Source organism: Strix uralensis, chromosome 3 (assembly GCF_047716275.1).
Source record: "Strix uralensis isolate ZFMK-TIS-50842 chromosome 3, bStrUra1, whole genome shotgun sequence".
NCBI lineage: Eukaryota > Metazoa > Chordata > Aves > Strigiformes > Strigidae > Strix > Strix uralensis.
The window spans coordinates 41686179-41714030 of NC_133974.1; the positions used below are offsets into that span (position 1 = coordinate 41686179).

At 40.6% G+C, this 27852-nt stretch overlaps 2 protein-coding genes across 10 annotated transcripts in view; one reads left to right on the forward strand and one right to left on the reverse strand.

The window, feature by feature from the left end:
- Positions 1-264: 264 nt before the first annotated feature.
- On the forward strand, positions 265-18335 carry PM20D2 (peptidase M20 domain containing 2). Of its 5 annotated transcripts, none has more exons than XR_012628087.1 (8): positions 265-783; positions 871-1019; positions 4619-4761; positions 7747-7901; positions 10392-10527; positions 12261-12396; positions 14876-14983; positions 15804-15861. XR_012628087.1 is itself a non-coding variant. In XM_074862055.1 (7 exons), exons 1-7 carry the CDS (start codon positions 340-342, stop codon positions 16004-16006), a joined length of 1338 nt encoding a protein of 445 aa, XP_074718156.1. In that variant the 5' UTR covers positions 265-339; the 3' UTR covers positions 16007-18335. The 5 variants fall into 5 exon arrangements, 3 of the variants coding, with proteins under 3 accessions (XP_074718156.1, XP_074718157.1, XP_074718159.1); XR_012628086.1 differs by lacking the exon at positions 15804-15861 and adding an exon at positions 11078-11144 and having other exon boundaries at positions 14876-14984; XM_074862055.1 differs by lacking the exon at positions 12261-12396 and having other exon boundaries at positions 15804-18335.
- Positions 18336-21240: 2905 nt separating this feature from the next.
- The window catches only part of LOC141940704 (gamma-aminobutyric acid receptor subunit rho-1), a 33307-nt gene continuing 26695 nt past the window's right edge, over positions 21241-27852 (reverse strand). For all 5 annotated transcript variants that reach the window (XM_074862054.1, XM_074862052.1, XM_074862050.1 and 2 more), the window contains 3 exons: positions 27485-27637; positions 25202-25398; positions 21241-24379 (listed from right to left, as the gene is read on the reverse strand). In XM_074862054.1, the coding sequence (XP_074718155.1) occupies positions 24092-24379; positions 25202-25398; positions 27485-27637 (638 nt within the window). In that variant the 3' untranslated portion in view covers positions 21241-24091. The remainder of the gene's footprint in view (positions 24380-25201; positions 25399-27484; positions 27638-27852) is intronic.

Consider the following 27852-nt stretch of genomic DNA (forward strand, 5'->3'; position numbering starts at 1 on the left):
ACGCCGGTAACGGCGGCCCGACACCCCCCTCCCACCTGCTCGCCCGCGGAACCCTCCGGGCGGCCGCGGCAGGGCGGGGCGGGGCGGGGCGGGGCGGGGCGGGGCGGGGCCGCTCCCGCCGGCGCGCTGGGGCGGGTAGTTCCGGCCGGGCGCCGCCTGCTGGCCGTGCCGGGGCGGCCAACTACGTTTCCCAGCGTGCCCCGCGGCGCCGAGGAGGCGATAAAAGGGGGCGAAGGGGGCGGGTGGCTCACACGGCGGCGGGCGGGGGCGGGCAGGCGGCTGGGGCGGGGAGGTGCGCCGCGCGGGCAGGTGCTTCTGTGTCCGCCTCGCCGCTCCTTCATGAGGCCGCAGGACCCGCCGCAGGGCGGCCCAGCCGCCGCGCTGGAGGCGCTGAAGCAGCGGGCGTGCGAGAGCGTGGAGCTGAACGCGGCGCGGCTGGGCGCGCTGAGCCGCGACATCTGGAGCCGGCCCGAGCTGGCCTACGAGGAGCACCAGGCGCACGACACCATGACCCGCTTCTTCTCCAGCGGGGAGCTGCCGGGCGCCGCCTGGGCCGTGCAGCCGCGCTACAGGCTGGGCACGGCCTTCCGCGCCGAGTGGGGCACGGCCGCCCCGCAGGGCCCGCGCCCGCTCCGCGTCGCCTTCCTCTGCGAGTACGACGCGTTGCCCGGCATCGGCCACGCCTGCGGGCACAACCTCATCGCCGAGGTGGGAGCCGCCGCCGCGCTGGGGCTGAAGGCCGCCCTGGAGAGCCTGCCGCAGCCGGCGCCCGTCGCCGTCCAGGTGAGGGGGAGCCCTCCCGAAGGTGGGGGCCCTGGCCTCGGCCCCGGTGGGCCCTTCGGCTCCTGACTCTCTGCGTTTCTGCTGCAGATCACGGTGCTGGGGACGCCTGCGGAAGAACAAGGAGGAGGCAAAATAGACCTGATAAACGCTGGAGCATTTGATGGCCTGGATGTGGTTTTTATGGCACACCCCTCGCAAGAAAACGCGGCTTACCTGCCCGATGTGGCCGAGCACGAGTGAGTGAGCAGGTTCAGATGGCTTGTTATTAGCCTTTTCCCTCTCCCCGAATAGGGGAGCTGGTTTGGAAGGGGCTGAACTTAGTGACGGGGACCTTGCAGGTGCCCTTCAGACGAAGTATTTGCAGTCAGGAGCCGGGTTCCAGTTATGAACACTGAGCTGTTCCTCCAAAGACCAGTGTTCAGCATAGTGTTAAAGATCCCTGACTGCTCTGAGATGATCTTGCACGTGTCCCCAAAATATTTTTTTCTTATGTTTCTAGGCGTTTCTGTTTAAACATGCATGTGATTATCCTATCTGTTAAAAAAAAATAATTAAAAATGCAGCTGAAGGGAGTCTCATGTATCACAGTTCCTTGCTTTCCTGGGCCACTAGGTCATTTAGTCCTCTGTATGCATTTTATTTTAATCAGTTTTGAAAGTGTTTCAGGTTTTCTCTTGCACTTTTGAGTGAGCTGGCCAACCAAGCCTGGCTGCTGTTTGGATCCTTATTAAATTCTAGCCTAAATTTAATCATGGTGATTTTATATCTATTGACTCTGACATCAGCTTTTTCAGTTCAAAGTAGTTCTTGGTTTTCCTTCATGTTTACCCCCAGTGTAAGTATAGACAGCAGTCGTACCCTCACTCAACTTTTTTTGTGTCAGCTAGCCATATAACTCTTCAGAAATTATGCCTTGTCATCTTTTGATTAGCCCTACTGTTTAGTGACAGCGCTTGTTCATTTGTACTTGGAGTGGCTTGACTTGTCTTTAAGCACTCCTTGCTGGATGTGCATAATCGAAGTTGTACACAATACATGAGGTGGAATTTCCTTAGACTTTACTCATCTGATGCTGGGACTGTAGTGTCTTCTTATCATTCTGGAGACAGCTGGCATGTTTGGCGCTTCCTCTTCAGCCACTGTCAAGCAATCAACTCTTAGGCAAATGCTTAGTCTGGAAGTACATGATCTTTTAAAATGTTTTTGAGCTTCATTCTGTTCTTTCTCTGCCAGTCTGCGTGGCCAAACTGTTCTTCCTTTGATATTCTAAACCTGTTCAGTTTTCATAGTGTTCCAGCAGTAGTCTGTCAGCAGGTTCTGTTATTACATTTTGTCACAGTTGCTAGTGATTCTTGATCCTAGGGTCTTGTCTTGCAGAGACTCCACTAGTAACCTCCCTCCAGTGCAACAGTTTTTTTCAAGTATTACATTGGGCTGTCTCTGACTAAATTCTGTAGTATTTAAATAACTGGTTTTCCAGCCATTTTTTACTTGATGCTAGCTGTTTTCAGCTTGGTTTTGCTACCTTCCAGGTCCTATGTGCTTGATTTTATTGGCCATTTTGCTTTTGCCAGTGCTGTTCCTGGTGGCTAATTTGCTTCTGTTACTGATAAGTTTTATGGTAGAACAGCAGCAAGGTCAGCAACACCTTGTCTTCCTTACCTAGCCAGCACTATGCTCTAGTCCATCATTGTGTTTCTGAAGAGATTTAACTGGTTATTGTAATCTCCTTCAGGACTTATCCCAGCTTGCCTTTTGGTTGCTGTACCTTAAGACTATAATCTTCAAGATGCAGTTTTCATTGATAGTTTTGTCTTTCTGTTCATTTCAACTCTTGCAATAGTCTTGTGAGTTTGATACAGTAAGATTTGGAAACCTCCCTTCAGAGGTGATGATCTCCTGTAGGGTACAAGTCCTGACAGCTTTTAAACCCTAAATATGGAGGAGGCATGGAACTGAAGTATTGAGTGAAACAACTTACCTCCAAAAGCTTGAAATACTGAGTTTGTCATGATTTATGTAATTATGAGATTCCGATAATTATGTAATTATGAGATAGTTGATCTCTGGTTGTTTTCAAGGAATTTAAGGACTGGTGATCACTACATTGCTAGTGTTACTATACCTGCAACCTCTGAAGGCTGGGTTGTGCCTGAAGTAAAATTAACATACTGGTAGAACAGTGGTGAAAACGTGCCAAAATTTGCTGATTCTTAATCACTTATCCTTCATTTAATCAGCCTATTTATTGTTGGTCAAGCAGGATCCACATTCTTCTGCTGATATTCTTAAACTGGCTTAGGGTGGTGTTATTCACCAAAATCTGTTGGGTTTTTTTTCTGAGAGTAAATGACATTTGTGTAGCAATAGAAGTACAAGAGGAGGAATGCTGAAAAATTTTTTAATAAGAAGCATGTGTGTCCTGTGGAAAAAAAAATTCTTGCAACTTGACTTTCTGCTTTACTTTACCTTCTCTCCATTTTTTGGAGAATATCCAGGGATCTGTCCTATCTTCTTTGTGAGCTGATTTGAGGGGTTGCAGTCTAATACTTGTGGGATGTTAAAGGATAAGTTGTCTTACCTCGATTTCATAATGATAATAAATTTTAAATAACACTCATACTTTACAGAAAGGGATGTATGGTTGTCTTGGAGGATGAGGGGGGATGGGAAAGGGCATACTTAATTTGGATTGCAGGCGGTAGCAGGACATGTTTTCTGCTGCAACAGTACACTCCATTGTGTCCCTCTGCTATCCAGTATTTAAGTTTTGGTATTAACTTACAGCTGTGGTGTGATTCAGAGCATGAGGGGTCAGTTCAGGATAAGTGGCTAAGTTGGCATTTGTGCAAGACAGAGGGACAAGCAAGTTACGTTGGTCCTAGTTGGGTAAGAGACAGGATGTGTGTCTTGAGGGGGGCGGGGGGAACACTTTGAGCTTGAAGGTGGAGGGTTTTTATGTAAAGGACTGGGTTTGAGTGCAAACAGATTTAGTTAAAGTCTCTACTATTGGTAAAAAACTAATATTTTTGTATTTGATAAATAGTAATACCTTATGTAGTTGTCAGTATGTAATATTTGCCTTGTGTAAATAGTTTTCATATAATTGTAATACTAAATTTTGTAAGGCTAATATAAATGGCCCTCAGATGAAGCAAAGCATGAATTCTTACTGGGTATGTTTAGGTGCAGTGTTTTGACTTCTGCGAAGTTGGAGGATAACCTTTGCATTAGATTTCTTTGGTGTGCAGGGAAAACATCCTTGCTTGTGGCATAGTAATGTATATTTTATACTAGGCTATGCCTTTACCATGCTTTTAAAACTTGACAATTGTTATTTAGACACAGGTTGTATGTGATCCTTGTTAATGTTGCTTTTGCTGTCTTATATACTGTACACATTTAAGTTTGACAGGAATTAGGACAATCAACTTCTAATTTTGAATTGGAGAAATAGGTTTGTTATCCTCTGAGAAAATGTTAGTAACTTTAAATCTCAGAATAGTCAGGCAGTATAAAAAGTGTTGGAGAAATTTAATATGTGAAGCCTGTACTTCTCAGGAAAAGGCTATATAGTGTTATGTTACTGGTAATTCTTTTGTCTGATTGGCTCTTGGTATTGTTCCAGTTCATTGGTTTCCTAGAAATCTTCCATCATCTTCCTGCACTCAGAGGTAGTTCAGCTTTGTGACAGTGTAGTGCCAGGTAAATTGTTTGGTGTTCTGCTGCACAAAACTTAAATAACAAATATTTGTGTGAACAAAAGGAACTTTTTATTTTAGAGTTTTTTTCAGTGGATGAAAAAAAAAAATAAGCAATGCCTTTTATTTCCTAGTGTGACTGTGAAATACTATGGAAAAGCTTCTCATGCTGCTGCTTATCCTTGGGAAGGAGTTAATGCATTAGATGCTGCTGTTCTTGCATACAACAATCTGTCTGTTTTAAGACAGCAAATGAAACCGACCTGGAGAGTTCATGGTGAGATCTTCATTAAACCTAATGTCCAGCAAGTAAGAGTTTAGGCTGTTGAAATACTAACTTAAAAAATCCCATTAAGTATTGCATTATTGCACTAAATTAGTATAGTCACTTCAAATATTATGAAATAGCACCATTTAATTTAAATAGTTTGTCTGTAATCTTTAAAATCATGTCAGTGTCCAGAACTAACTGCTGAAAATAGGCTTATAGGTCAGATTTAAAAGAGGACACAGGGACCTAGATAGAGGCGAGACAACTTTTAAGTCTTTGCACTTGAAATTGCAGTTCAGAAAGAAAAAATTTTAAAAGTGAAAGTTTATTCTGGTACATGGCCTTGAATTGCTTAAAGTCAGCATGTGTTTTGCAAAGGTGTAAGATTAAATGCTTCTGAAAAATGAAATATGCTTACTGCATCAGTTTTGTAGTAGACATTCCTTTAATTAGATGGCATTTATTGGAAAGGTGTAGTGGTCTAGAGTGGCTGAAGCTTATTTGCCAAAGGAGAAAAAACAAGTGATGGCAGAAGCCCATAGTTTTGGTTAGTAGCCCAATGAACTAGATGTTCACTAGATTCTAATGTCTAGTAGACCTTGGAGTAGAAGGGTCATTTTGCAGTGAGACGTATTGACCATTAAGCTTTACTCGTACTGCTTCAACAACATGCATTTCTTTTTGTACAGGGAGAAATTTTCAGAAGTTGAGATGGAAGCTGCCCTTTAGCTATAAACCCAGGTTTCCCTTGTTACACCCAACACAATGTTTTCCAAGTTGAAATTAAACTTTGTCATTTCTACATGACTTCTGAATGTAGAACTGTTTATTTGGAATACTTACGAGCTTAAAACACTTCTGGAAGTTCTGAGCTAATCATTACATGCCTTGGCTGCTTGTGCTGTATAATACATGTGTGTATTTCTCTCCAGGATATCTGGATGGAGTCTGGAAGCCCTAATCCTTTTGACTGTAGATGAAGATGGTAGCAGTTCTGCTGTGGAACATACCCAAATGAATTTCAGACAGTGGGCATAGCCTCTCTTACCCTATTGCTCTGTAGGAAACAAGGCACTTAATTATGAATTTGGTGTCTGAAACCCATGTGTTACAGGTTTAAGGTTAGAGGTGCCTAAGTCTTCTATTGAATCTAAGCCTAAAACCCTTAATACTGCTTTTTTCATAGTTTAAGGGCTACATGGGTAATGTAGGCAAAAAACTAGGGTATCTAAACAAGCCTCCTAGAGGTAACACTTCCTGAACCACAGCAAAACTTAAATTACTGTGTTGAATCAACTGCTGTCATAAACCTGGTTTTCAAACTACAAATATTTAAAATACTTTTGAGAAAGTATAAGCAGCCAGAATGAGATTTAATTTTAGTAATGATTTCTTTACAACAGTGTGTTGGAGACCTTGTGTTGTAGACTTGCAGTAATAGCAGTGGCTGACTTAAGTGCTTCTAAAAATCTTAGTGTTAACCCACTAACAAAAACTGAAATTTCCATTAGAGTCTAGAGTTTCTAAGTGTTTTATGTACTGGAACATTGTTGGTTTGAGTTTGTCTGATATTTGATGTTATCTTTCTTCCCTGCTTATGAGTGCAGTAAATATTGCCCCCTTGAAAAATAGTAATGCAAGTTGTATTAAACAGGTTGTAAAAAAAGTTTCATCTAGAGGGGCACACTGGGTGCTACTGGTAATGTGCAGGCAGCCTAGTTTTAACACTAGACCTGCTGTCCAGTCTGTATTGCAGATGCTTTGAAATTGAAGTGTAGACATACTCTTAGACTTGATCCAATTCCATTTACAAATGTGCTGGGCAAGACAAGTGAAAGTTATTTACTCATGCTATTTGTTTTGAGCAAATGTGTTATGTATGTGTCATGCAAATTTGCATGATTACTTGCTGACTTTCTGGTTCCTGTGATGTCTGTCTCTCATCTGAGCTGTTCCTTTTTGTTACAGACTAGTACTGATAGTGATTTAATGCAGCACTTTGTTTACTTTGACTATTAGAGACTGGGAAGGTTTTACGTGAGGGGGAGTTCATAGTCTTAATAGGTTTTCTGCACCAAAAATAAAGATCTGCTGCCCGTTTGCATCCTGATAGTGCTGTCTTCAGGCTTCAGTGACATACATCAGTAACTTTGTGCAGTATTTCCATTTAAGGTAGATAGTTTCTCAGTGTCTACAGAAAACAAATCTTACTCCACATATTTCCGTTGAGGGTAGGAGACCAGGGAAACAAACAGCCTGTTGAAAACAACTGGCTGTTAATGCATTCAAATCTAAAGTAGAATTGAGGTCTACAGTATTTTATTGTTGAAATATCTAAATATTATATTCTTTTATGGTAATGCATCTGATATCATAATTGAAAACTATGTAGCTGTCACCCATTTCCTTGAGGGAACCCTTTCATCCTGTTTTTGTCTGGGATTCACTCTTGAATAAAACTATGTATATTATACATTCCAATATTTCTAAAGAATTAATATGAGGAATCTAATGAACTTTCTGTGTGCTGCAACACACACATTACAACAGTATTGTTGAGAAAGGCAACTAACAATTTCTCTCTAAGCTGGCAAAACAAGTTGGAAATACTCTAGTTGAAGAAACCTTTAAAAGTTGGAATCCAAGGTAGCCTTTATAACAATTTTTTAATGGCAGCCAGATTGCTTCATGCCTCTGATGCATTGAATTTCAGGGGATTAGTTACAAATGGTAGTTTGGCTTGTCTAAGTTTATAACAGATACCTAACCAAAGAATGCAATGAAATTGTGCTGAAAAACATGTACACGTTTCACTTATTCTGATGTGATGAAGAAACTTTGTCCACCTACTGTATTTTTGACATTGTATTTCATGCTGATGTTTTGTTGCTTTTTGTTTATATATTTAGTTCTTGAGCAAGGAGTTTCATGATAGGTCTGAAGATCAAGCAGCCGTATTTGACTGATAACATGACTTTTCTCTTTCTGTAGGTGTAATAAAAAATGGTGGTGTGAAACCTAACATCATTCCTTCTTACACTGAACTAGAGTTTTACTTGCGTGCCCCTTCAATGAAAGATCTTTCTGTTCTGACAGAGAAGGTTGAGAACTGCTTCAAATCTGCAGCACTGGCCACAGGATGCAAAGTAAGAATGTATTCATGGTCATGTTGTTTCTGTTACCTTGGAGATAAGGTAAGCTAGAATAGGAAATTGAGGTTTAGCACTTCTGTCTGCATGGTGTTCAGCTGAAATCTAAATTTCTATGATACTGTTTGCTATTCTGTTGCTTTGTGTCCTGAAGGAAAGCTTTGGCTTGTAAATAGAATGCCACAGAATCATAGAACAATGTAGGTTGGGAGGGACCTCCAGAGGTCATAAAATCGTAGAGTGGTTTGGGTTGGAAGGGACCTTAAGCATCATCTAGTTCCAACCCCCCAGTCATGGGCAGGGACACCTTCCACTAGACCAGATTGCTCAAAGCCCCATCCAGCCTGGCCTTGGTCATCTAGTCTAACCCTCTGTTCAGAGCAGGACCACTTAGAGCAGATTGCTCAGTGCCATGTGGACTTCTGAGTATCTCCAAGGATGAAATTCTACAACCTCTCTCAAGTGCTTTACCCACCTCATGGTGAACAAGATTTTTCCTGATGTTTATACTGTGATGATTGAGCACTGGAACAGGTGGCCTGGAGAGACTGTGGTGTTTCCATCCTTGGAGATACGCAGAAGCTGCCTTGATATGGTTCTGGGCAACCAACTCTAGGTGACCGTGCTTGTTCAGGATAGTTGGACAAGATGACTTCCAGAGGTCCTCTCCAACTTCAACCATTCTGTGATTGTTATATCTAATAGGAATTTCCTTTGCTGCCTCTCCTCATATCACTGGGCATCTCAGAAATCTGGTTCTGTCTTCTCTGTACCCTCCCCATCCAGTATCTGTAGAGAGCAATAAGATCTCCCTCTAGTTGTCTTTTCTGAAGCCTCAACAAGTCAAGTTCCTTCAGCCTTTCCTTGTATGTCATGTTCACCAGCACCCTAATAATCTTTGTGGCCTTCCCCTGGACTAGCTCCAGTCTTGATATGAGGAGCACAGAACTGAACACAGTATACCAGATGATATGGTCTTGCAGGAGTTGTCTGCATCAATAATAAAGATATTAAAACAGTAATGGCACCAGTATTGATTGCAGATGAATGCCACAAGTAACAGGCAGCAGTTTGGATTAATTTGTTATTTGATCATAACACTTTGAGCTCGCATGTCTTCTGTGTCCTCTGAGCCAGACATGTCATGAAAAGCTAAGCTTGGTCATGCACTATCTGCTCTTCTGTGAATATATGCTGGATGCTCACAATTGCCTTGTGATTGTGGACATTGGTCTTAGGAGGATTTATTTGCTCTGTAATCCCTCTGGGAGCTTGAGGATAGGACATGCTGACCAGTCTGTAATTTCCAAGGTCCTCCTCTTGACCCTTCAAGGTGGATGTGACCTTTATCTCTCTTTCAGTGAGCTAGAGCATCCCTCTGTTTCAACTACATTTAAAAAATCATAGCTCGCTGATTGCACTACTGTTCCTTTCTTACTCTGCATCCTTGGATGCATTGTACTTGGCCCCATGTACATACAGTTTCTTTAAGTGCCCCATAATCTTTTTTTTTGATCTGGGTGATGCTCTTCTGCAGACAGTGCTTCTAGGCTCAGAGACCTGGGAGACTTGATGGCAAACCTTACTGGTAGGAACAGACAAAACAGGTATTGAGTGTGTTTTCTTTTTTCCACGGTCTTTGTCACTAGGTCCTTTGCCACATTAAACAGCAGGCTCATGTAGCAACCAAATGTGAAAAATGGAGTGATTTTTTTCAGTTAACGTTCTTCTCATTTTTTCTTTTAGTAAATGGAAGTGTCTCCTGTAGCTGGTTCAAGCAATATGATTATCTTGCAGCGTATTGCTAAGATAGGCCGTTCTACCTGCTCTGTGGTTACAGGTTTATGATACAGCTGTGAATAGAAATGTCTATGCTCATCAGAACATAGATATAGTGTATATGAATGTGAGCTAGTGAGTTTTAAGATCTATTTGAGGCATTAGATGCTGTTTTCCAAGTATAGCCCCTCCACTCTAACTAGAAAACAATTCAGAAAGTGCGCTTTATGCAGAATGGAAGATATCTTTTGAAATTTGACATAGGTATGTTTTTTACATTTGTTTTCAAACTTCTTGCCTGTGTGAAGTCATTTCATGAATGGGGCTTTAGTTATTGGAAGTGTTCTGAACAATAGTAAAATAGAATTTGGTGAAAGCCTAAATTGATTTCTATGTAGTTTAATAGTACCTGCAGTTGAAATCATAAGACACTGTTACAAGAAATGTTTCCTATTTTTGGGGATGCTGTCTGTGAAACCTGTGCTTCTGGAATTTGGCTGTCTAGTGCAAGCTTCACAGAACACCCAGCTGTGTTTTGATCAAGGGTGATATTTGGCAGAATGCTGTATTTTTGAAAGAAGCTTAGTACTTATGTGTGTTTTGACATGGCCTTGAAGTATGGATATGTACTTTTTTCTGGTCTTTAAATTGTTTAAACTGGCTTAAGTTGAAGAAAAATTTCTAATCATTTGGGTTTTTTTCATCTAGGTGGAAATAAAAGGTGGTGAAAATGATTACTACAATGTGCTTCCAAATAAGAGCCTGCAGAAAGTTTACAAGGAGAATGGAAAGAAGCTTGGAATAGAATTTATATCAGAAGACTGTATCTTGAATGGTTTGTCAGGTAACTCCATCTGGGTTTTTTGTTATGACTTAAGCTTAGGTTGACCAACTCTTAAGTGTATAAAATAATGGGACAGAGCTAGGTTAAACATAGTTTGGTCAGAAGAAGAAGCCATATTATAAAGTTGAAGCTCTGTAAAAGGATCATACCTCTGGCCTGTGTGTCTGTATTTGTTGTAGAAGCTGAGAAATTCTCCCAACAGGTATGAAAAGCAGTAATCATTTTCTGATATTATTTCTGAAAATATTTCAAGTAAGAAACAGTTTGTTTGGGGGATAAAAGGATGAAAAGCTAAGAACAGTCTTAGTGAGATCATGAGGATGTGTAATGAATTGCTGCTCATTCTGATGCTTTGAAATGCAGAATCCTGGTTTGGTATGAATGGAGATGGGACTTTGTTTTTAGAAACCTTGTTTAACAATATTTTCCAAGCTTACGCATAAACAAATTTACTAGCATCTAACTAATATTTTAGAGGGAGTTTTTTAAGAGATTAAGTGGAAGTTTAAGCATTGTCATAACCCTAATTTAAAGCTCTTTCCATTAACAGGTAATTCTATGCCTCCAATTTTAGTTCACGAGTTCAGCAGATTAATTTTCCAAAGGGTGCCCTTCAAGTAGGTGTTCACTTCTGGGTCTTGACTATGTTTCAGATTCTTTCACTATCTTGTTCTCCCAGAGCTATAGTAATAGGAATGTGAATTCTTGAATGCTCAGGTGGGCTTTTCATCACCCTTAACAGTTTTTTTTTTCAGAATCTTCCTACAGGAGCTCTGTTTAAGTCTTAACTGGTGCTGATACTTTATAGCCTTTGCTTACTGATCATGATAGTATATATAAATGTTTTTACTCATGTTACATGTGTTTTGGTTAGAAGGAAAAGATTGTTCTCAGTAAAAGTCGTTATCCTAATTAGTTTGATTGTGGTACTAATCTTCTCTACATTAAATGCAGATTATTATCTTTGGACAGTTGAGATCTAGGTGTTTGGAGGCAGAGTTCTCAACTTTTTTTTTAGGTGGGGGAGACAGCATATCTAACAGTATTCTGGTCGTTTTTCTCTATTTCTTACTTCCCTTCCAAATTAAGGCAACGGTAGCATATTTTCTTCAACTGGTTCATTGTCTTGGGTTTAAAAACAAATCATAACTAAAGGCAGATTTCTTTTTGTCTTCAGTGTGGTACAAGTAAGATTTACTACTTTGCTCATTTAGCCTAAGAAAGGGGCTGAGGAACCTTACTTAGAATGCTTACTATAGTGAAACTTTCTGGAGCTCTGCTAGTTGCTTCTTTCACACCATTGTATTAAGGGTGAAGATCATGAGTACTGGTGATCTTGCTGGTTCAGAGGACATTGAACTTAGTACAGACACCTACTTGTAATAGTGCTTTCATATGTAAGTTACATGATATGGTAAATGTTAACCATTAACTTAAACTGAAACTCCCCATATGCCTGTTCTGTCCTTAAATTGCTTGTCAAATGTCAAAATGTGCTTGAGCAATTGCATTTTTGTCTCACTGCAGTAGGCTTTACTGAATTTTCTTTCCACAGCTTCCTCTGAATTTTTGCAGTGGTGATTCAGGAGTGATAACAAAGCACAGTCTCCAGAGACATAGGAGTGGAATTTTGTATGCTACCCTTTTTGGGGGGGATTGAGTGTTTTGTCTCATCTTTTTCAAGACCTCTATTTCTGTTTAGTTTTCATATGGTTTTCAATGTTTTCTTTTAGGATATCAGTTTCTTCTGTTGAAAGGGAAGGAAGATAGCTCAGTTGCTTCTCCATGTCTGTGCAGCAGAAAAGTCGTTAACAGATGAGCATACTCGCTGCCACCTCTACATGGGTATTAGTATCGGTCTGCTTACAGGTATCGCTCTAGGCAGCTAAGCGGTATGAAGAATTCCTTTAGTCCATCAAATCACACTACCTTGTGTGCCTTGTGCACGCTTCACTCATTTGGCACACAGCCAGGATGATGTGAAATAATGTGGATCTGAGTTAGCTTTGACCAGGTGCCGTGACCAGTTTCTCCTTCTGCTGGTAGGGTGGCCCTGCTACAGGATTATGATAACCTCCCAAAGCAGATGGCTTAGTTTAGCATGCCTTAGTTGAGGTACCCATGCTTGTGATAACTTACTCTGATATTTTCAGCATTCATGGGGTTCGTTGGCTTCCTGTGCACAAGACTGATACAGACTATCTTAAGAAGGAGCCAGTATGTTTTGAAAATACCACTTTTGAAGCTTGGGGCTGTATAGAAATGCTTCCTGGAATCTTTTGCATTTTCCCTTGCAGTCATGTTTGTGGTAATATTGACTTCCATTACATGTTCAGTGACTTGAAGAGGCTTCAGTATCAGCTTCAGGATATATTTTTGAGAGTCTGGAGCTTCCAATGCCTTTTTAATTGAAGAATTTAATTGAGCACAAGTCTGTATATTGCATTGACAACTGCAATTATTTATGCTTCTGGAAGGAATCCCAATCTGTACATCTCTAGCAGGCATACAGTTCCAGATGTTTGTATGGAAACCACTGGAACACCTGATGTTCTAAACATGCTGCTAGGTTATTACCACTAAAGGGTGTGACATTTTTTCTGATAGAGGGAAAGATTTGACTGTCACACTTTTATTAAAAGCGGCCTGGATTTTGGCTTGGTAAGCTCTTCATTTTACTAAAAAATACCAAGTTTAAATCCCCTACATTCAGCAAAAATAACTTGTAAACTCGTAGCAGATGGGATATGGATATAAATTTAAGTGGAATTACATGACCGTGAGCTGGGATGCACTGAAGTTTCTAATGCTTCATTTGCTGAGTGAGAGCAGGGAAAAAGGCCAACACAGTCTTTCCAGCAGTTTTTATTAGGACTTAAGAAGGTGAGTCTAGAACTCTTGGTCTAGTTGGGAGTAGGCAGAACTTCTAGACTGCTGGTTTGTCATTCCCGAATGACCAGAAAGTGAATCAATAGTGTAGACTACTGAAAATTAAGATAACTTGTTGCTGTGCCAAGAGTTGGATTTTCTTCAAATGCATACTGAATTATAGGAAAAAGTCATGGTTTTGGACAAGCCTTGTTGTTTCTGTTTGTGGGCAGAGTAAATAGCAGGCTAGTCTTGTCCTCTTTGATCACATAATGTAGACTCTGTGGACTCACTTCTAGTAACTACATGCTTCCAAGTGAAATCTCTATTCTTCATTTCTAAGTCTTAAGGCATTAGCAGTATCTTCTCTTCATAAAGTACCATGACATGGAGGCTACCTGATGTGTTCAAATAATTTTAAATCTTTGGAACAGTCATTTTATATGCCATTGCTAAAGAAGAAAATTCTTGCAGCTCTGATTGGCCTGGGAAAAGTTAATTGAGATCTTAGTTGCTCATCCCTATTTTTCCCTACTACAAAACAATGCTTCCTCTGGTATCTGAATTTCACAATAACTGGTATGTTGATTTCTCCAGCTTCTAAATGTCATTTTAACAAATACCGAGTAGATTGCTTGTTTGGGTAAAAAAAAAAAAGGCACTCGAAGTAGTTGCAGACTCCTGGATGATTTACTATGAAAGATCTACTAGTTCTGGATGGTATCATTAAATAGATAAGGCAGTACTGTGAGATAGGTACTATCACTAGCAAATGTACTGAAAGTGCTAGTCAGGCATGAAAGAATAATCATTAAAATCTGCAGCATTGCTATCAAGAATTTCTTTGTCTACAAAGCACTAGTGTTTTGCCTGGAGTTTAGTTCTGATTTTGTTATTTCAAAAGTGCTTGTGCTGTTAAGGGTTCTAAAACTGAGAATAATGAAAAAGCGCAGGAAAAAATAGCTGTCCTCAATCTGTTCTTGTTTAAAGATAGATTGTTCCTACTTCAGAGTCCCCTACCTAATGTTGAGTATTTGCATACTGGTGAAAAGTGGGAATTGTTGGGCCTGGTTCTAAGGGCTGTAGCAGGAAAATAGCTGAACTGCCCAAGACTCCAAGGTTTGCAGCTTTCATTGTTTCTGAATTAACAGCTTACTATCAGGAGATGCTTGATGAAAAATTAACAGTAAATGGAATAGGAACATGCTGATACATCTTCCTTGCAGTCCAGTAACTGATTATTGATCAGAAGCACACTGGAGAGCAGCATCTCAAGATGTCTAGTTAGGGAGGACGTCTTGGTGATGGGAGATTTTTTGTATGGATAATGACTCATTAGAAATGCTTTTATTTTAGTATTTGGGGAAGAGGATATTCTGTTTTAGATACGGGCTGGAGATAATATCTATCATACATTTTCTTACTGCATGCAAAACTCTTCAGCACTTGTTCATTAAGAAAATTTCTATGCTGCTTCTAGGTTCCACGGACTTTGGAAATGTTACATTTGTAGTCCCTGGGCTTCATCCTTATTTTTATATTGGCTCCGATGCATTGAATCATACTGAGCAGTACACAGAAGCTGCAGGTGAGTGGAAGTGAAAAGGGTTAGAGGTTTATATTTGGAACCCTTATGCATTGTAGGACCTGGTTGCTGACTCTTCACTACAGGAAATCTAGAAATTATAAATATGTCAAATTACAGAGGATTAAAGTTTTCACATGCTTCTATGGTGTTCAAAGCTACCATGCAGTAAATGTATCAAAGTGCAAGTACTAGATCTGAAAGTGGCTGTATGTGAATACCTGTACAGAAATGTAGTTGCTTTCTTCAAGCATGATGGGATCTGAGCTGAATACGGACCCTGAAACAATTAGTTAATTGTAGAGTTGCAGAAAAACACTGCCAAAATGTAGAATTTCTATTACTCTGTTTAAAGTTAAATATGTATGGGAAGGATGACCACAACTCATACTAAAAGCCTGACTTAGTATACCATCTAGACAGAAGAAATTAGAAAGATTATCCCTAGCAGCTCGTTCAGAAGAGTTTCTAAACATGAGCCAAAAGATAAAAGGTAATTTTTACTCCTAAAGCACAATTCTCTGGAAATGTAATAGAAATAATGGTATAAAACTTGGCATTTTCTAAAAAGGAAAATGTGAATGCTTATTTTCCTGTTTTCAGTCTTCGTTGTTTACATCAGTAGCAGAAAGTTAAGCACTTGCATGTGAAAATTTGTTTCGAGGCATCAGAAAATAGGCATACTTCATGCAAGTACATTTTTAAGAAACTGTTCTTGTAACTGAAACTTGAAGATTATCATACAGAATGTGTCTTATGTGGGAAGCTAGTGGTTTGTAGCTAATATTAGTAATCTAACCTGAAATTTCTCTTTTTTCTGCAGGGTCACAGAATGCTCAGTTCTATGCTTTGCGCACAGCAAAAGCTTTGGCAATGACAGCACTGGATGTCATTTTCAAGCCAGGTCTGCTAGACATAGTCAGGGAAGACTTTAGACAGGTGAAGCTAAAAGAAGAGGGACAAATAAATCCAGTAGAACTTAACGAAGAATCTGGTGTTGGCATAGGAGCATGTGCATCACACTAAACTTCATTAAAACTATCTCAGTAGGCTTGACTTAATGGAGATGCTGTATTTAAATCCCAGAAGGGGCTGGATAAACACATAGCTGAAATGTTGATTTTTTTTTTTTGGACTTTAGAAACAAGTAGTATCATTGCTTTCAAAAATGTGCAATTTCATCTAGCTGTAATGTTTGCTGCATTCAATATGGTGATGAATTTCAGAGAGAGATCTCAAATATCTTGTCTTTAAGTTGCAGTGTTGAATAAATGGTAGTGTTTTAGATCCCTTGTCAGTGATTTTCTGTGTATTGTTAAAGCAATATTCCTTACAGAGGAAATATGGCATTTACATGGAAATTTTTGTTCTAAAAAAGCACTGTTCACTTGGTGATCATAGCCTGAATCTGACCTGTGAAGCATTTCTCTCTGGCCAGTTGCTTTTTCTTGGGACAAGAGCCTGAGCTGGTTTCACTGGTCAGAAAGGTGTATGGAAGCATGCCTGGCTTTGGCAATAGTATCTTCCAGCAACGGAAGAGAACTGTATGGAAGTGCAATCTGTAAAGGTTGATTGTCCTGAAATGCATTGATCCTCCTAATAAATTGTGGAGGTGTTGTGGAGCAGTCATTGATCAAAAAATATGAAAGCAACTAAATGGTTATGTACTTAAATAGACATATTTAAACTGCTGCAGGAAAATGCATGTGCACCTTTCACTTCTACTCTAAAGCAATACAGGTGTCCACACAAGGTGTTGCACTAACTTAACTGATCAGAAGGATGTGTATAAATTTAACTAAACCAATGCAAAACTTTTTCACAAAGATGCAAGCATGGTACCATGAAGCAGTAAACGAAGGTAACCTAAAACTGGTTGTGTGCAAACCCTTGTAGTAAGCCCTGAGAATCTTGCATGTGCAGTAACTGGCTTCTTAAACCTGTTTGTTCCCTTACCCTAAGCAGCAGATCTGTTAAGCCAGGCCAGTTGTCCTTTCTGTTTGTTCTGTAGTTAGTCTGTTAAATCCTTATGTTGCTTCCTAGAGACGTTAATGTTGCAGATTTTATCTAGGTGGTATTCTGTGTCCAAACATGTTAGGAATTCTTCTTTACATTTAAAGGATCATGTGAATACATAGAGAAGGAACTAATCTTTTGTTCAGATACAAATTGCTGAGCCAGTGGACAGACTGAGTGAAAGAGCAGCTTACTGGTTAACGTTTTCCTAATCATAGGTATTACAGTAAACTTCTGAAGTCAGGCAAGCTGTATTCCCAGGAAGTCAGAATACCCAAAATAATTTCAGAAACCTTGTTTTTAGCACCAGTCTCTAAATGGTAAACTCTAGAATTCTAATCAGAATTTATTTTATTAATCTCTATATTCAATTTCTAATTTTGGAAAAAAAATTCCTTACCCTGGTTTAACTGTGCACTCCCTCTGCATTTCTGTGTGCTCTTAACACAGACCTCCAGCTGCTATTTAAGAATTCTGTGACTCCCTTGTTAGAAGGAAAAAAGTGTGACTAGGCTGGCTTCTGTTTGTATGTTGTGTAGACAACATAATTTGACAGTTTTTAGTCTTCCTGATACTTCAGCCTCTGTGCTTGTAGTAATAGGACACAGACCATCTGTTAATATATTAAATGTTCAGTATCTTTGGAAAAGGAAGTAATTATTTATCTGTTTCTGTAAGAACTAGAGGCACAATTAAAGGGGTTTGTTTTGTGTTACAAGCCAGTTATCTGAAGTTGAGCATGACTATAAGTATCCCAGGTTACAGAATGGTCCTTCCTTACACCAGTATCCTTGCTTTTGTTAGCAGACAGTTTTGACAAATGAATGCATGAAACATGAGGGTTGGACTCTGAGCTATAGGTATGTCCAGGATAGTAAGTTGAATACTAAATCCAACTGAAATTTGGTCCAAGGTTTGTTAAAGGAACTTTTAACTTTTAATGTAAACCCTACCTTGCTAGTTCTCAGTTACAATTCATTAAGTTCTATTGGGTTAACAAGCTAGTTTGAGTTTCCTTAGCATATGTGGCTCTTTATTTCCTCCTGTGCTGCTTAACTTTTTGCTTTACTGTTTTTAAGATGGAGTGTTGAGATTCCAGGGATAGCAGTACATGCTGCATTGTTGCGCTTCCTACAGGCTGATGTGCATTACAGCCTTCTCAGTTCTTTGTCCAGACTAGCTGGCTGTTGGCTGTATTATGTCCAAGATCATTTAATTAAACATTTCTGCACTAAAAGCATGTCTTAATTTTGTTGTAATCATTGCTGGAATTAAAATGAAACTGAAGTACTGATTAAAGATGAATTGGTATCAATAAAGCAATTTAATTTTGACTGAATTTTCTTGTCCTTTGATTAATATTGGGATGCTGCATGACTTCATTTGAATAGTGTGTTTGATTATTTTTTTCCCCTAGTTTGGTATGATTATGTAAATGTGGGGTGTTTTTAAGCTTTCCATTTCAGTCTGCCATATTGAGCGGTTTTTTTTGTGAGGGTTAATGCTTTTCAAACACAGTATTTAATGGTAGTCTTTATAATCTTAGAGCTGTTTTCACTATTAAAAAATATTAGAATTCATAGAATAATAGGCATGGTGCTTGGGAGGGCTCTCTGGAGGATCTCTATTGGGCTAAACCTGGTCCAGCCTCCAGCTTGAAGTGGGATTATCACCAACACTTAGGTGAGCTTGGCTTCATTTGCTGAATCCTGGAAGCCTCCAAGGATAGAGACTTTTCAGCTTCCCCAGGCAAGTTAATTCTGATTTGTCTCAACATTCATTCTTAAGGTCCAGAACTAAAGCAGCTTGGGACTTAATGTTAGGATTTTACTATCCCAAGGATACTATATATGAGAGAAATTTATTTCCTGTGGGAATAAAACTTACTTTGATTTTCAGTAATTTGTGCTCATCAATCACATGTATATGAAAATATTTGGCATGTTTTTTAAGTTACCCTAACTGCAGTCTTCCCCAAGCTGTTTGTAATGTAAGAATATTGGAATATTTGTCATGAACAGTACTTTTATCAATGAATCAAACTGTGTAGGTAATAAACTAATTGCTGAAATGATTCCAAGCAGCTGATGGGAAATAATAGCTGTTTAAGTATGTGGTGATTATATCCAGACTTTGTGAAGAACTTAAAGCCTCTGCCAGCCCCAAGCTACAGTGTTTCCTTACTTAATATCTGTCCTAGAACTTCAGTAAAAGCTATGCCTGATTTAAAACAAAAAAATAATGAAATGTGATGGATTTCTTTTTATGAAAAGATTTGAAGGAGAGAACTTGTAACCTGCTGAGTTAAGCTAGCTGGTGTAGAAGGGTCTAGCAGCCTTTCTTCAAACAGTAAATGGGAAGCAGCTTTAGGTTCTTGTGAATCATATATCTGTAATCATTTCGTTCCCATTGTCTGAGTGCTCTGTACCTGATCACACTGCAGTCAGAGAGCAAGTCTGTGTTCCTGTGAAGAGTCATAACACATTAGCTGTTGAAGTAAGTTTTTGTCTAGTATTTGAGTGATCTTCTTGTAACTTGCTGATTACAGCATTCTTTAAACCAGATTTTTATTTAGAGCGAAGTGTTTAGGATTAAATCATTTTAAGATAAAGTCAGTCTACATGATTTCCTGTTTTTCCCTAAGGTTTACTATTCCCTGGTCCTGAAAGTAGCAGCCTTCCGCAGAGCCTTTGTCTGCCAACCTGTCTGGCTGACTGCTGCTGGCACCCCCATTTTGTTGTTTTTATTAGGGAGCAGAAGTGCATCCCTCTTAGGAGTTCTTACCCAAACTCTCTACTAAGCCAGTTGGGTGAGATGGCTGTTTTAGCTTCCTTTAGGCTCTAATAGAAGCCAAAGGTTCCTGACAAACTCATCAAGGATTTTTTTTCTGCCATAACTGCATCTCAATGTCTATATCTAAAAATACAGTAAGAAATGCCTCAGTCATAGGAAGGAATGAAGTCCACGTGTTTGTGGATAGTCTTAACAGCCATTTATGCAGTGCTATCATTTATGATTGCTCAAATACCTATACAAAGTGTTTTCAGCTGCTCAGTCTCAAAGCGAACTGGCAAATGTAATAATGGCCCATCTCTTCTTAGCTTCTTAAGACCCTATTGGAAGATAAAAGCACACAAATGTAGTACGTGTTCATCAATTCCAGTGCTGGAGTCTTGTTTCATAAAAACTGTTTGATAAGTACTTAAAATTCATCAGGAGTTCCAATTTTTGTTATTTTCCTGTTTATATATACTTTTGGTTCTTGAATACTGGAACATGCCTCACACACTACACTTTGGCTTTCACAGATCTGTTTCAGTGTCTGAACAGTCCTTGTGTGTTGTACAGCCACTGAGCCATTTGTGTTGTCCTGTTGTGGAACATAGGGTACGTGTGGTCTCAGTGGCTTTTCATTTCTCTGCTGCTGCTTCGGTGCTCCATCATGTAGCCTCTTGTCATATGAGCAAGTGCAGGAGTCCTGGGGGGGAGGGGGATGTTTCTACATGCTCATCAGGACTTGCAGGGAATTTGGATCTGTTTTGTACTGAGGGAATCACTTGCTTGGGCATGCAGTATGTAGAGAGAGGGGCATCCAATGATTTGATTAATAATAATATTTTCTGATTTTCTGAAAATAATAATAATAATCAATATCAATAATCAGAGAATATCCTTCTAGTGGGGAGGGAAAGAGATTATCAATCTTCCTTCATGCCTTCTCACTATTCTATCTGTTGCTGACTGAAGTTTGCCTCCTTGCTGCTTCACCCTGCCAGTAATTATCAGCATCCTTAAAGACTTCAGCATCCAAAGCTCTGAATCTAGACATGCTCACAGGCAGAACTTGTGTCTATCCGTAATCCACACAGACCTGCTAATGCAATTCAACTTCTACAATCAGCATCATCCCAGGCTGGGCTTTGGGTTGACCTCCAAGAAATTGGTCTGAATTATATTGCAAAGTATCACCCTAGGCCAGAAGAACGAGGACTGTAATGTACACAGCCTGGGGTGGAAAGCTTAATGTTGCCCTGCCTGTGAAATAGCAGCACTCTCCAGCCCTATAGGCATCACAGGATTTAAGGACAGTTGGTGTTTGACTGAATCAGGTCCTTTGCAAAAAGATCTTACATACACCTAAACTCATGGAGATCATTCTTTTGAAGGTAGAGAACACAGCAATGCTGTATGAATGTGAAGTTTCATTGTGATGTTGAGTGTTTCTAGAAATAAACAAAACCAAACAAATCACTTTGATTTATTGTGGAAATGGAAAGGACCAGTGTGTTAATGATTGGATGCAAAAACCACACACTGAAAGGTTAAAAAGCCAAAAAACTCTGTGTGTAAATATGTTTAATGAGTACAGTTGTTGATAGCAAACACTGGCTGTATATGACATACCCTGTATTTATAGAATACATCTATATACACATTTATATAAGACTGAAAAGGCACTAGACTTTCCCAAATAAAACACAAGTAAATTAACAATGTAAATCCAAACATGGAGGTTGGGGAATCTGTTTAGGGAGATGTGCTGGAAGGGGAACTTTGAAAATCACATGGGAACTTAGAAACCAGTCTCCCACTGAAAGCCAGGGAATTCAAAAGTCCAGCTCCCATTTATATTTTCAAAATCTCCCTTAATATACTGTTCAGATACTGTATGTAGTATGAGAGCCAAATACTGTATGTAGTATGAGATTAATGAGTCTATAAAGGAGCATACAGTACTGCAGCGAACTACATAGCATTAAGCTTCTTATGAAGCTGGAAAGCTTACTATAAAATCTCACACTTCTGTTTGTGCTGGTTTTAAATTGCAGAAATAAATGGGTTCTAACAATACTGAGAATCTAAATACATTCCTGTGCAAGTAGTGCCCAAGAAATCTTGGAGCTATTTGTGGGAGAAGGTGCCATCGGGAATAAAGAATATGGTAGGTGGCCAAATCTGGTGGCGAGCCTTTCATCTGCTTTGCCAGCATGACCTTTCTACCTTTGTTTCACTGAAATATTTATGGTTTAAGAAATTAGGTACCTTTTTTTAATCTCTTGAAAAAACCTCGCTGGAGAATAGTATGATAAGAAGGAAACTTGATAAAACGAAGCTAAGATAGTATGTGTATGTGAAAGAAAAACCCCTGTGTAGAAATGAGTAGTAAAACCATCTTATGGGTGGGTGTGTCTTTTAATGATTTTAGCTTTTGTGATTTCATTGCCTTATCTGTGGAGTGTAGGCTGTAAGTGCATGGTGGGCATAGGTAGTTTTCAAGGTCATGATTTTAGCAGTTGTAAGAAATGCAGAGTATGTTTACATGACATTTATTTACATAGGAAATTAAAGCAACAACCAGGAGTGTTCAAACAACTGCAATGTCTGTGTCATGAACCTAATGTATAGAATGGCAAATCAGTCAGTCCAGGGCAGATTTCATGTAAGAAGCTTCACTTTCCTTTTGGAGACACAACTACTTTGGTCTGATTCTCGAAGCAGCTACACCTGTAATAGACAACAGCATCTGCTGTGCAGGAAATAATGCATTTTGTATTGTGGGCAAAAGCGTGCACTGTGTTTAAAGTCCTGTTAACCCAAACCCTCAGTTAGCTTTGTGGATGTAGGTGTGTAACACACTTCTGAGACACCTTTGGTGCTCCTGTTCCTGTACAGGCCCCTGATGCCGTGCAACCAATTCTTGTTTTCCTGAAATATTTTACTACTTCTGCATTATAGATTTTGCCTTTTCCATTTACGCTGACTGGCTGCTCTGCAGAAACTCTGATGGTGGGTTGGGACTTAAGTCACTGCCAAGTGCCCCCAGCTCCAGCTGTGTCTCCTTGTTCCTGCCCTGGAGGGTGCTGAGCCTGCTCCGAGGGCACGGTGGGCTGCAGGATGCTGGGGGGATGGATGCAGCGTGAGAGCAGAGTCTGTTAGTTGTACCTGGGTCTGCAATGGAGCTGCTGTCTCATGGTAGAAGCTCCTTTTTACTTCATTTCAAAGTTTTTGGCATGGTATCTTTAGTAACTCAAATATAAAGTCCGTACTACTGCTTTGTCAACTGTTGAGCACCTTTCTATTACGCTTTTACTAAAACCAGATGAACTAGGCTTTCTCTGGAAGTGAGTGCAATTACTGGTGGCTTTACAGGCTGCAACAGGTTCTCAGGCTGTACAGACCAGGAATACCCAGGCTATCTCAGAGAAAAGGAGTAGTTTTGTTCTTTTTGTAGACACCCGATTGTCTTCACTGGATCATTCTGTAGAGAAACCAGTTTCCTTTCCCAGGAAACTCAAGAGCAAAACTGCCGCTGACCCAGATAAGGAGGTCCAAGGAGAGCTCCCTTCTTTCCCAGAGGATTTGGTTTAGCATTGCAGGGAGCCAGGCTTTTGTTCATTCCTTAGTAAATGTCCATTGCAAGTCATATTTTAAAAGATAGTCAAATCTGTTTGGAAAGATTTCTTTGTTTTAAATATGATCAAGACAAAGCACAAGTCTGAAAGTATTCCTGTGTGGACCTGTAACTGCAGTACTGCTGGGGCAGCATGCATTAAGCAGTGAAAGCAAGCTGTAGCTGTCAATAACCTTGCCAAAGTGTTTCCCGGTACTGAATATTTTGTGTTTGTAATGACCGTTTCTGACCTCATCCTGCAAACGTGCAAGTATCTGCATATTCTTGTATTTATTGGTATTGAATGTGATAAGTCTGCTGAGTTGAGAGACGTATGTGTTCACTCAGATACTTGGAGAATTGCTATTTCAGGGGGACAAAATGGAGGATGCACCATATATAAGCAACTGGCAGTTATAGTAATTTGTTAAAATAGTTTATAGTGGCCTGTGAGGCACAAGAAGGAACATAGCACAGCTTTAAATAAGTATAAAATTTTAGATTGTATATCCTATATTTTGCTGAAATGTGAAACTTGCACAATTATTTATGCTACAGATGAGTTGCATCTAATTAAAAAAATCCTGAATAAAAATCAATCTTCCTTCCAATTAAAACAATTCTCCATTTTCTTTCTGTTAGCCTATGAGACCCTACTTTCACTTAATGTCGTAATGGTCTGTGACTATGGAAGTTATGTATATTTATGAAAAAATGGACCAGTATATCAAATTAAACAGAATGTATGCACCAGGGAATATTATCCTGGAATATTTGTCGATGGCATGAGTGTCGATCCTCATGCTGACATATCTCTGGTTTTTCCTCCTGCCCGAGCCCCTGTCAGACCCCAGCGCCAGCTGCACCATCATTCGGTCCTGTTTATCTCCATTCTCAGACACGTAGTGCCCCAGTTCGTTCACATCCCCGTCGTTGTAATTGCCATCCATCATCATGGGCCGAGGCTGAGGTAGGCTGCATGCACAGGGAAGCTGTGAACACAAGTGCAGGATGGTTTTGAGCTGTGTCCAGGTATACAGAGACATCCCTTTTCTCCTTACAAAAGCAGAGGAGGGGACAAGACTGGGGAATTCAGGCTGCTGGAACATGAAAGGGAGAACGAGGGGATGGAGCTGGGCAGCAGCTTTTTCCTTCTCCATTTTCATGTCTGCAGTCAGGGAGAGAGTGGGGCTGTCTGTAGAAAAGCTCATTTGGCTTAAGCGCAGTTATCAGGGTGTAAATAAAGGTTGGACCTATACTTTGAAGTGGAGAAAATCAAAAAGAGCAGAGGGAAACCACAAAGAGGAATGTATGAGTCTTGACCCATTTGAAGAGAAGAGTTTAGGCTGAAATTTTGGGTGGTTATAATTTAATGTAATGAAGGCAGGAGGGGGAAATTTGGACCATTGTGTAAGTTTAGACTGTGCCTGGAGAAAGGTGGAGGATATCTGCCATGTTATCTGAAACCCAAAATGCAGTATCATCTGGTGCTATTCACAGGTTTGGATCTTCAATATAAAAAATATTTAAAGGTAAAATCCTAAAACCTATCCCATTTATACAGGCAGTGGAGGACTATATGTAGGTTAGGATCCTCAGACTCTGAAGAAAGAACAGTGATCTTGGATGTGGGTTGTTCGTAGCAAATCTTTATAACACAAAATGCTTCACTGCTGGTGTCTTTTTACACGCACTGCATTCTCCCCAGGCAGCTGAGATCAGCACACTGTAATTGCAAACTTTTGAACATTTCCAGACATTTGCCATACCTTTTCCCAGGGGCATAAAGCTGCATTGGAGATAGAAAACCTCACCTTTTCTCGCAGTTTCCTCTCCTTCCTCTCTTGCACTGTAGTCAGGTAATTCACTGCTGCGTATTCCAGCACCGAGAGGAAGACAAACACAAAACTGACCCACAGGTAAATGTCCACTGCTTTAATGTAGGAAACACGAGGCATGGAGGCGTTCACCCCAGTGATGATCGTGGACATGGTCAGCACGGTGGTTATCCCTGGGAATACACCAGCAGAGAGACCGTAAGACACTTTCAAACCAGACTCTTCATCACAAATACAGCTGTTGTTACCATTTCCTGACATCTGAATTTACCTAGCAGTATTATTTTTCACATTTGGGCAATGGCTTTCACTGCCTGAGGGGGGTCCAGGCAGCCCTAATTTCTAACTGGGGTTTTCTTGTCTTTTTGGTGAAAACAGCTCTAGTTCTAGTCTCAGGATGTTGCTAGTCTCCTCACCTCACCACCAGCCTCCCACTCCATTGCCAGGCAGCAGCACTTTGACCCTGTGCTGGCTGCACCCCATCTCCAGGCTCAGGACAGTCCCTGGAGGGGTACAAGGACATTGAGTTGGACTCAGTGATCATTATGGGTTCCTTCCAACTCAAGATATTTTATGCCTCTATGATTCTGAGTATTTCAGCTTCTAGTTCAACCACTCCACAGCATGGGCACCAGCAAAGTCTGTCTGCTGCTGTTGGTGCTTACACCAGTTTTCCCAGGCCTGTGTTTTCCATCTGCTCCTGAGAAGTCCTGCTTCATGGGAAGTCACAGAAGTCACCAGCTGGCTCTCACACCTGGTCTGTGCCTTCCCCAGAGCAAGAGCAGAGACTAATGGGGCCCCACAGGGCAACACCGCCCCACATTACACCATGGGTGAGCACAATGAGCACATCAGCAAGGGCAGGAGCCCCTGCAGTTCGGTGTTATCCTGGCTCTAAGGGATGCTCTCTGTGGCCCTCTTATTTCAGGGCCTAAATATGTCACATTTATGATCCCTTTGAAAGTTGAAATTATGTATATAAGCACAAAGGATTGAATTCACAGGAGTATCTAGGTGCTAAAAAGTGCTGCTAAAGACAGTGGCTACATCTTCCAGAAAGTCATGGCCCAAATCCTTATGCTCCTTTTACTGATGTCTCAAGGCAGTGGAAGCTGTTTCTAAACAGAGATATGGATAACTGCCCCATTGCCATCTCTGTTAAGTCTCTATATATCCTCTCCACTGCGGAATATGTTTTTAATAATGTCCTGGTTTAACCAGGATAGGGTTAAGTTTCCCCAGCAGTGGGGGGGGAGCTCTAGTCGGGTTATTCAGATACCATGCGGATGTCACATCCTGGCGTGTCACATTTTCCTGGCGCGGAGCGCGGTACACGCATGGTTTTGTACATCTGCTCCTCTCACTGCTGTATTTGGTAGCTATTTTGCTCTGTTCATTGCTGTCACTATTACTGTTATTGTTATTGTTGTTGTTTGTTGTGTTGCTATTGCACTGTTGTATTAAACCTTTCCTTATTTCAGTCTTGGGGCTTTGTATTTCACTCCCTTTGTGGGGGAGGGGCAGCGGCCGCATGGTCTCAGACCCCGGCAGGGGCTAAACCATCACAAATAATAAATAAAATCCTGAGTTGTGTTGCCTGGAATAGGCAGAAGCAAGCTTGGGCCCAAAATCTGCAGAAACACAAACAGCACTTTGCTAAGGGCAAAACATCCTCTTCAGAAGAAGATTTATGACCATATCATAGTTCTGCTCCCATGGTGACTCCTCTGACATATGGCTTCATCTGTCTGAAAGATGCTGTGAAAGGGGAAGCTGAATCCCTCTCATTGCACTGTAAGCTCATTTAACAAGTTGAACAGTGCAGCTCAGCTGACTGTTACCTCCACCCTCCCTCCTCTAACAAAACTCAATAAACTGAAATTTTGTCAGGGCTGCTAATACTGATTTTCACCTTCTTGTTCACTGAAGTGTCTGAAGGATACTGACACTTTGGCTCTATATGTGCCCTGTCTCTGTTAACAGCAATAAAAGCAGAGTGGGATGTTTGCTCTCTGATTTGCACTGCATGCAGCTAGTGCTTGTGCAAGCAGGGAAGGCATTTGCTTGGCACCGCAGGGCAGATGGAGAGTTTGTACCATGGCCAGTCCCCTGCACGGGGACACACGTGTGGCATAGCTGATTTCTGTGCCACAGAGCAATGCAGGGGCAGTGCATAGCACAGGGGATTCCATCTTGATGGTTAAGGTTGCAGTTGCAGCAATTATCTCTCAGGTCTGCTGACTACAAGATTGTTTTCACCTAATGGGACTCTAGCAGGAACTGCTCGGCGATCGATCCAGAAGGACACCCAGGACAACATGACCATGAGGGTGGCAGGGAAGTAGGTTTGAAGCAAGAAGAAGAAGATGTGTCGACGTAAAGTGAAGTTTATGTAGAGGCGATTGTACCACCCTGTATAACAGAGAGAAGGGAAAAGAGAAGTCACAGCAAGATCAAACTACTTTCAGATAAGGTAATGTTGCATCAGGGGAGTACCTCATTTGCTTTTAGAAAAACACAGTTAATGACCACAGATCATTGCAATTTACAGAAAAGACTCCTTACTGAACTGACTATCAACGTCAAGGTGTCTCTTAGGATCATATCTTCCAGAGCAAATAATATAT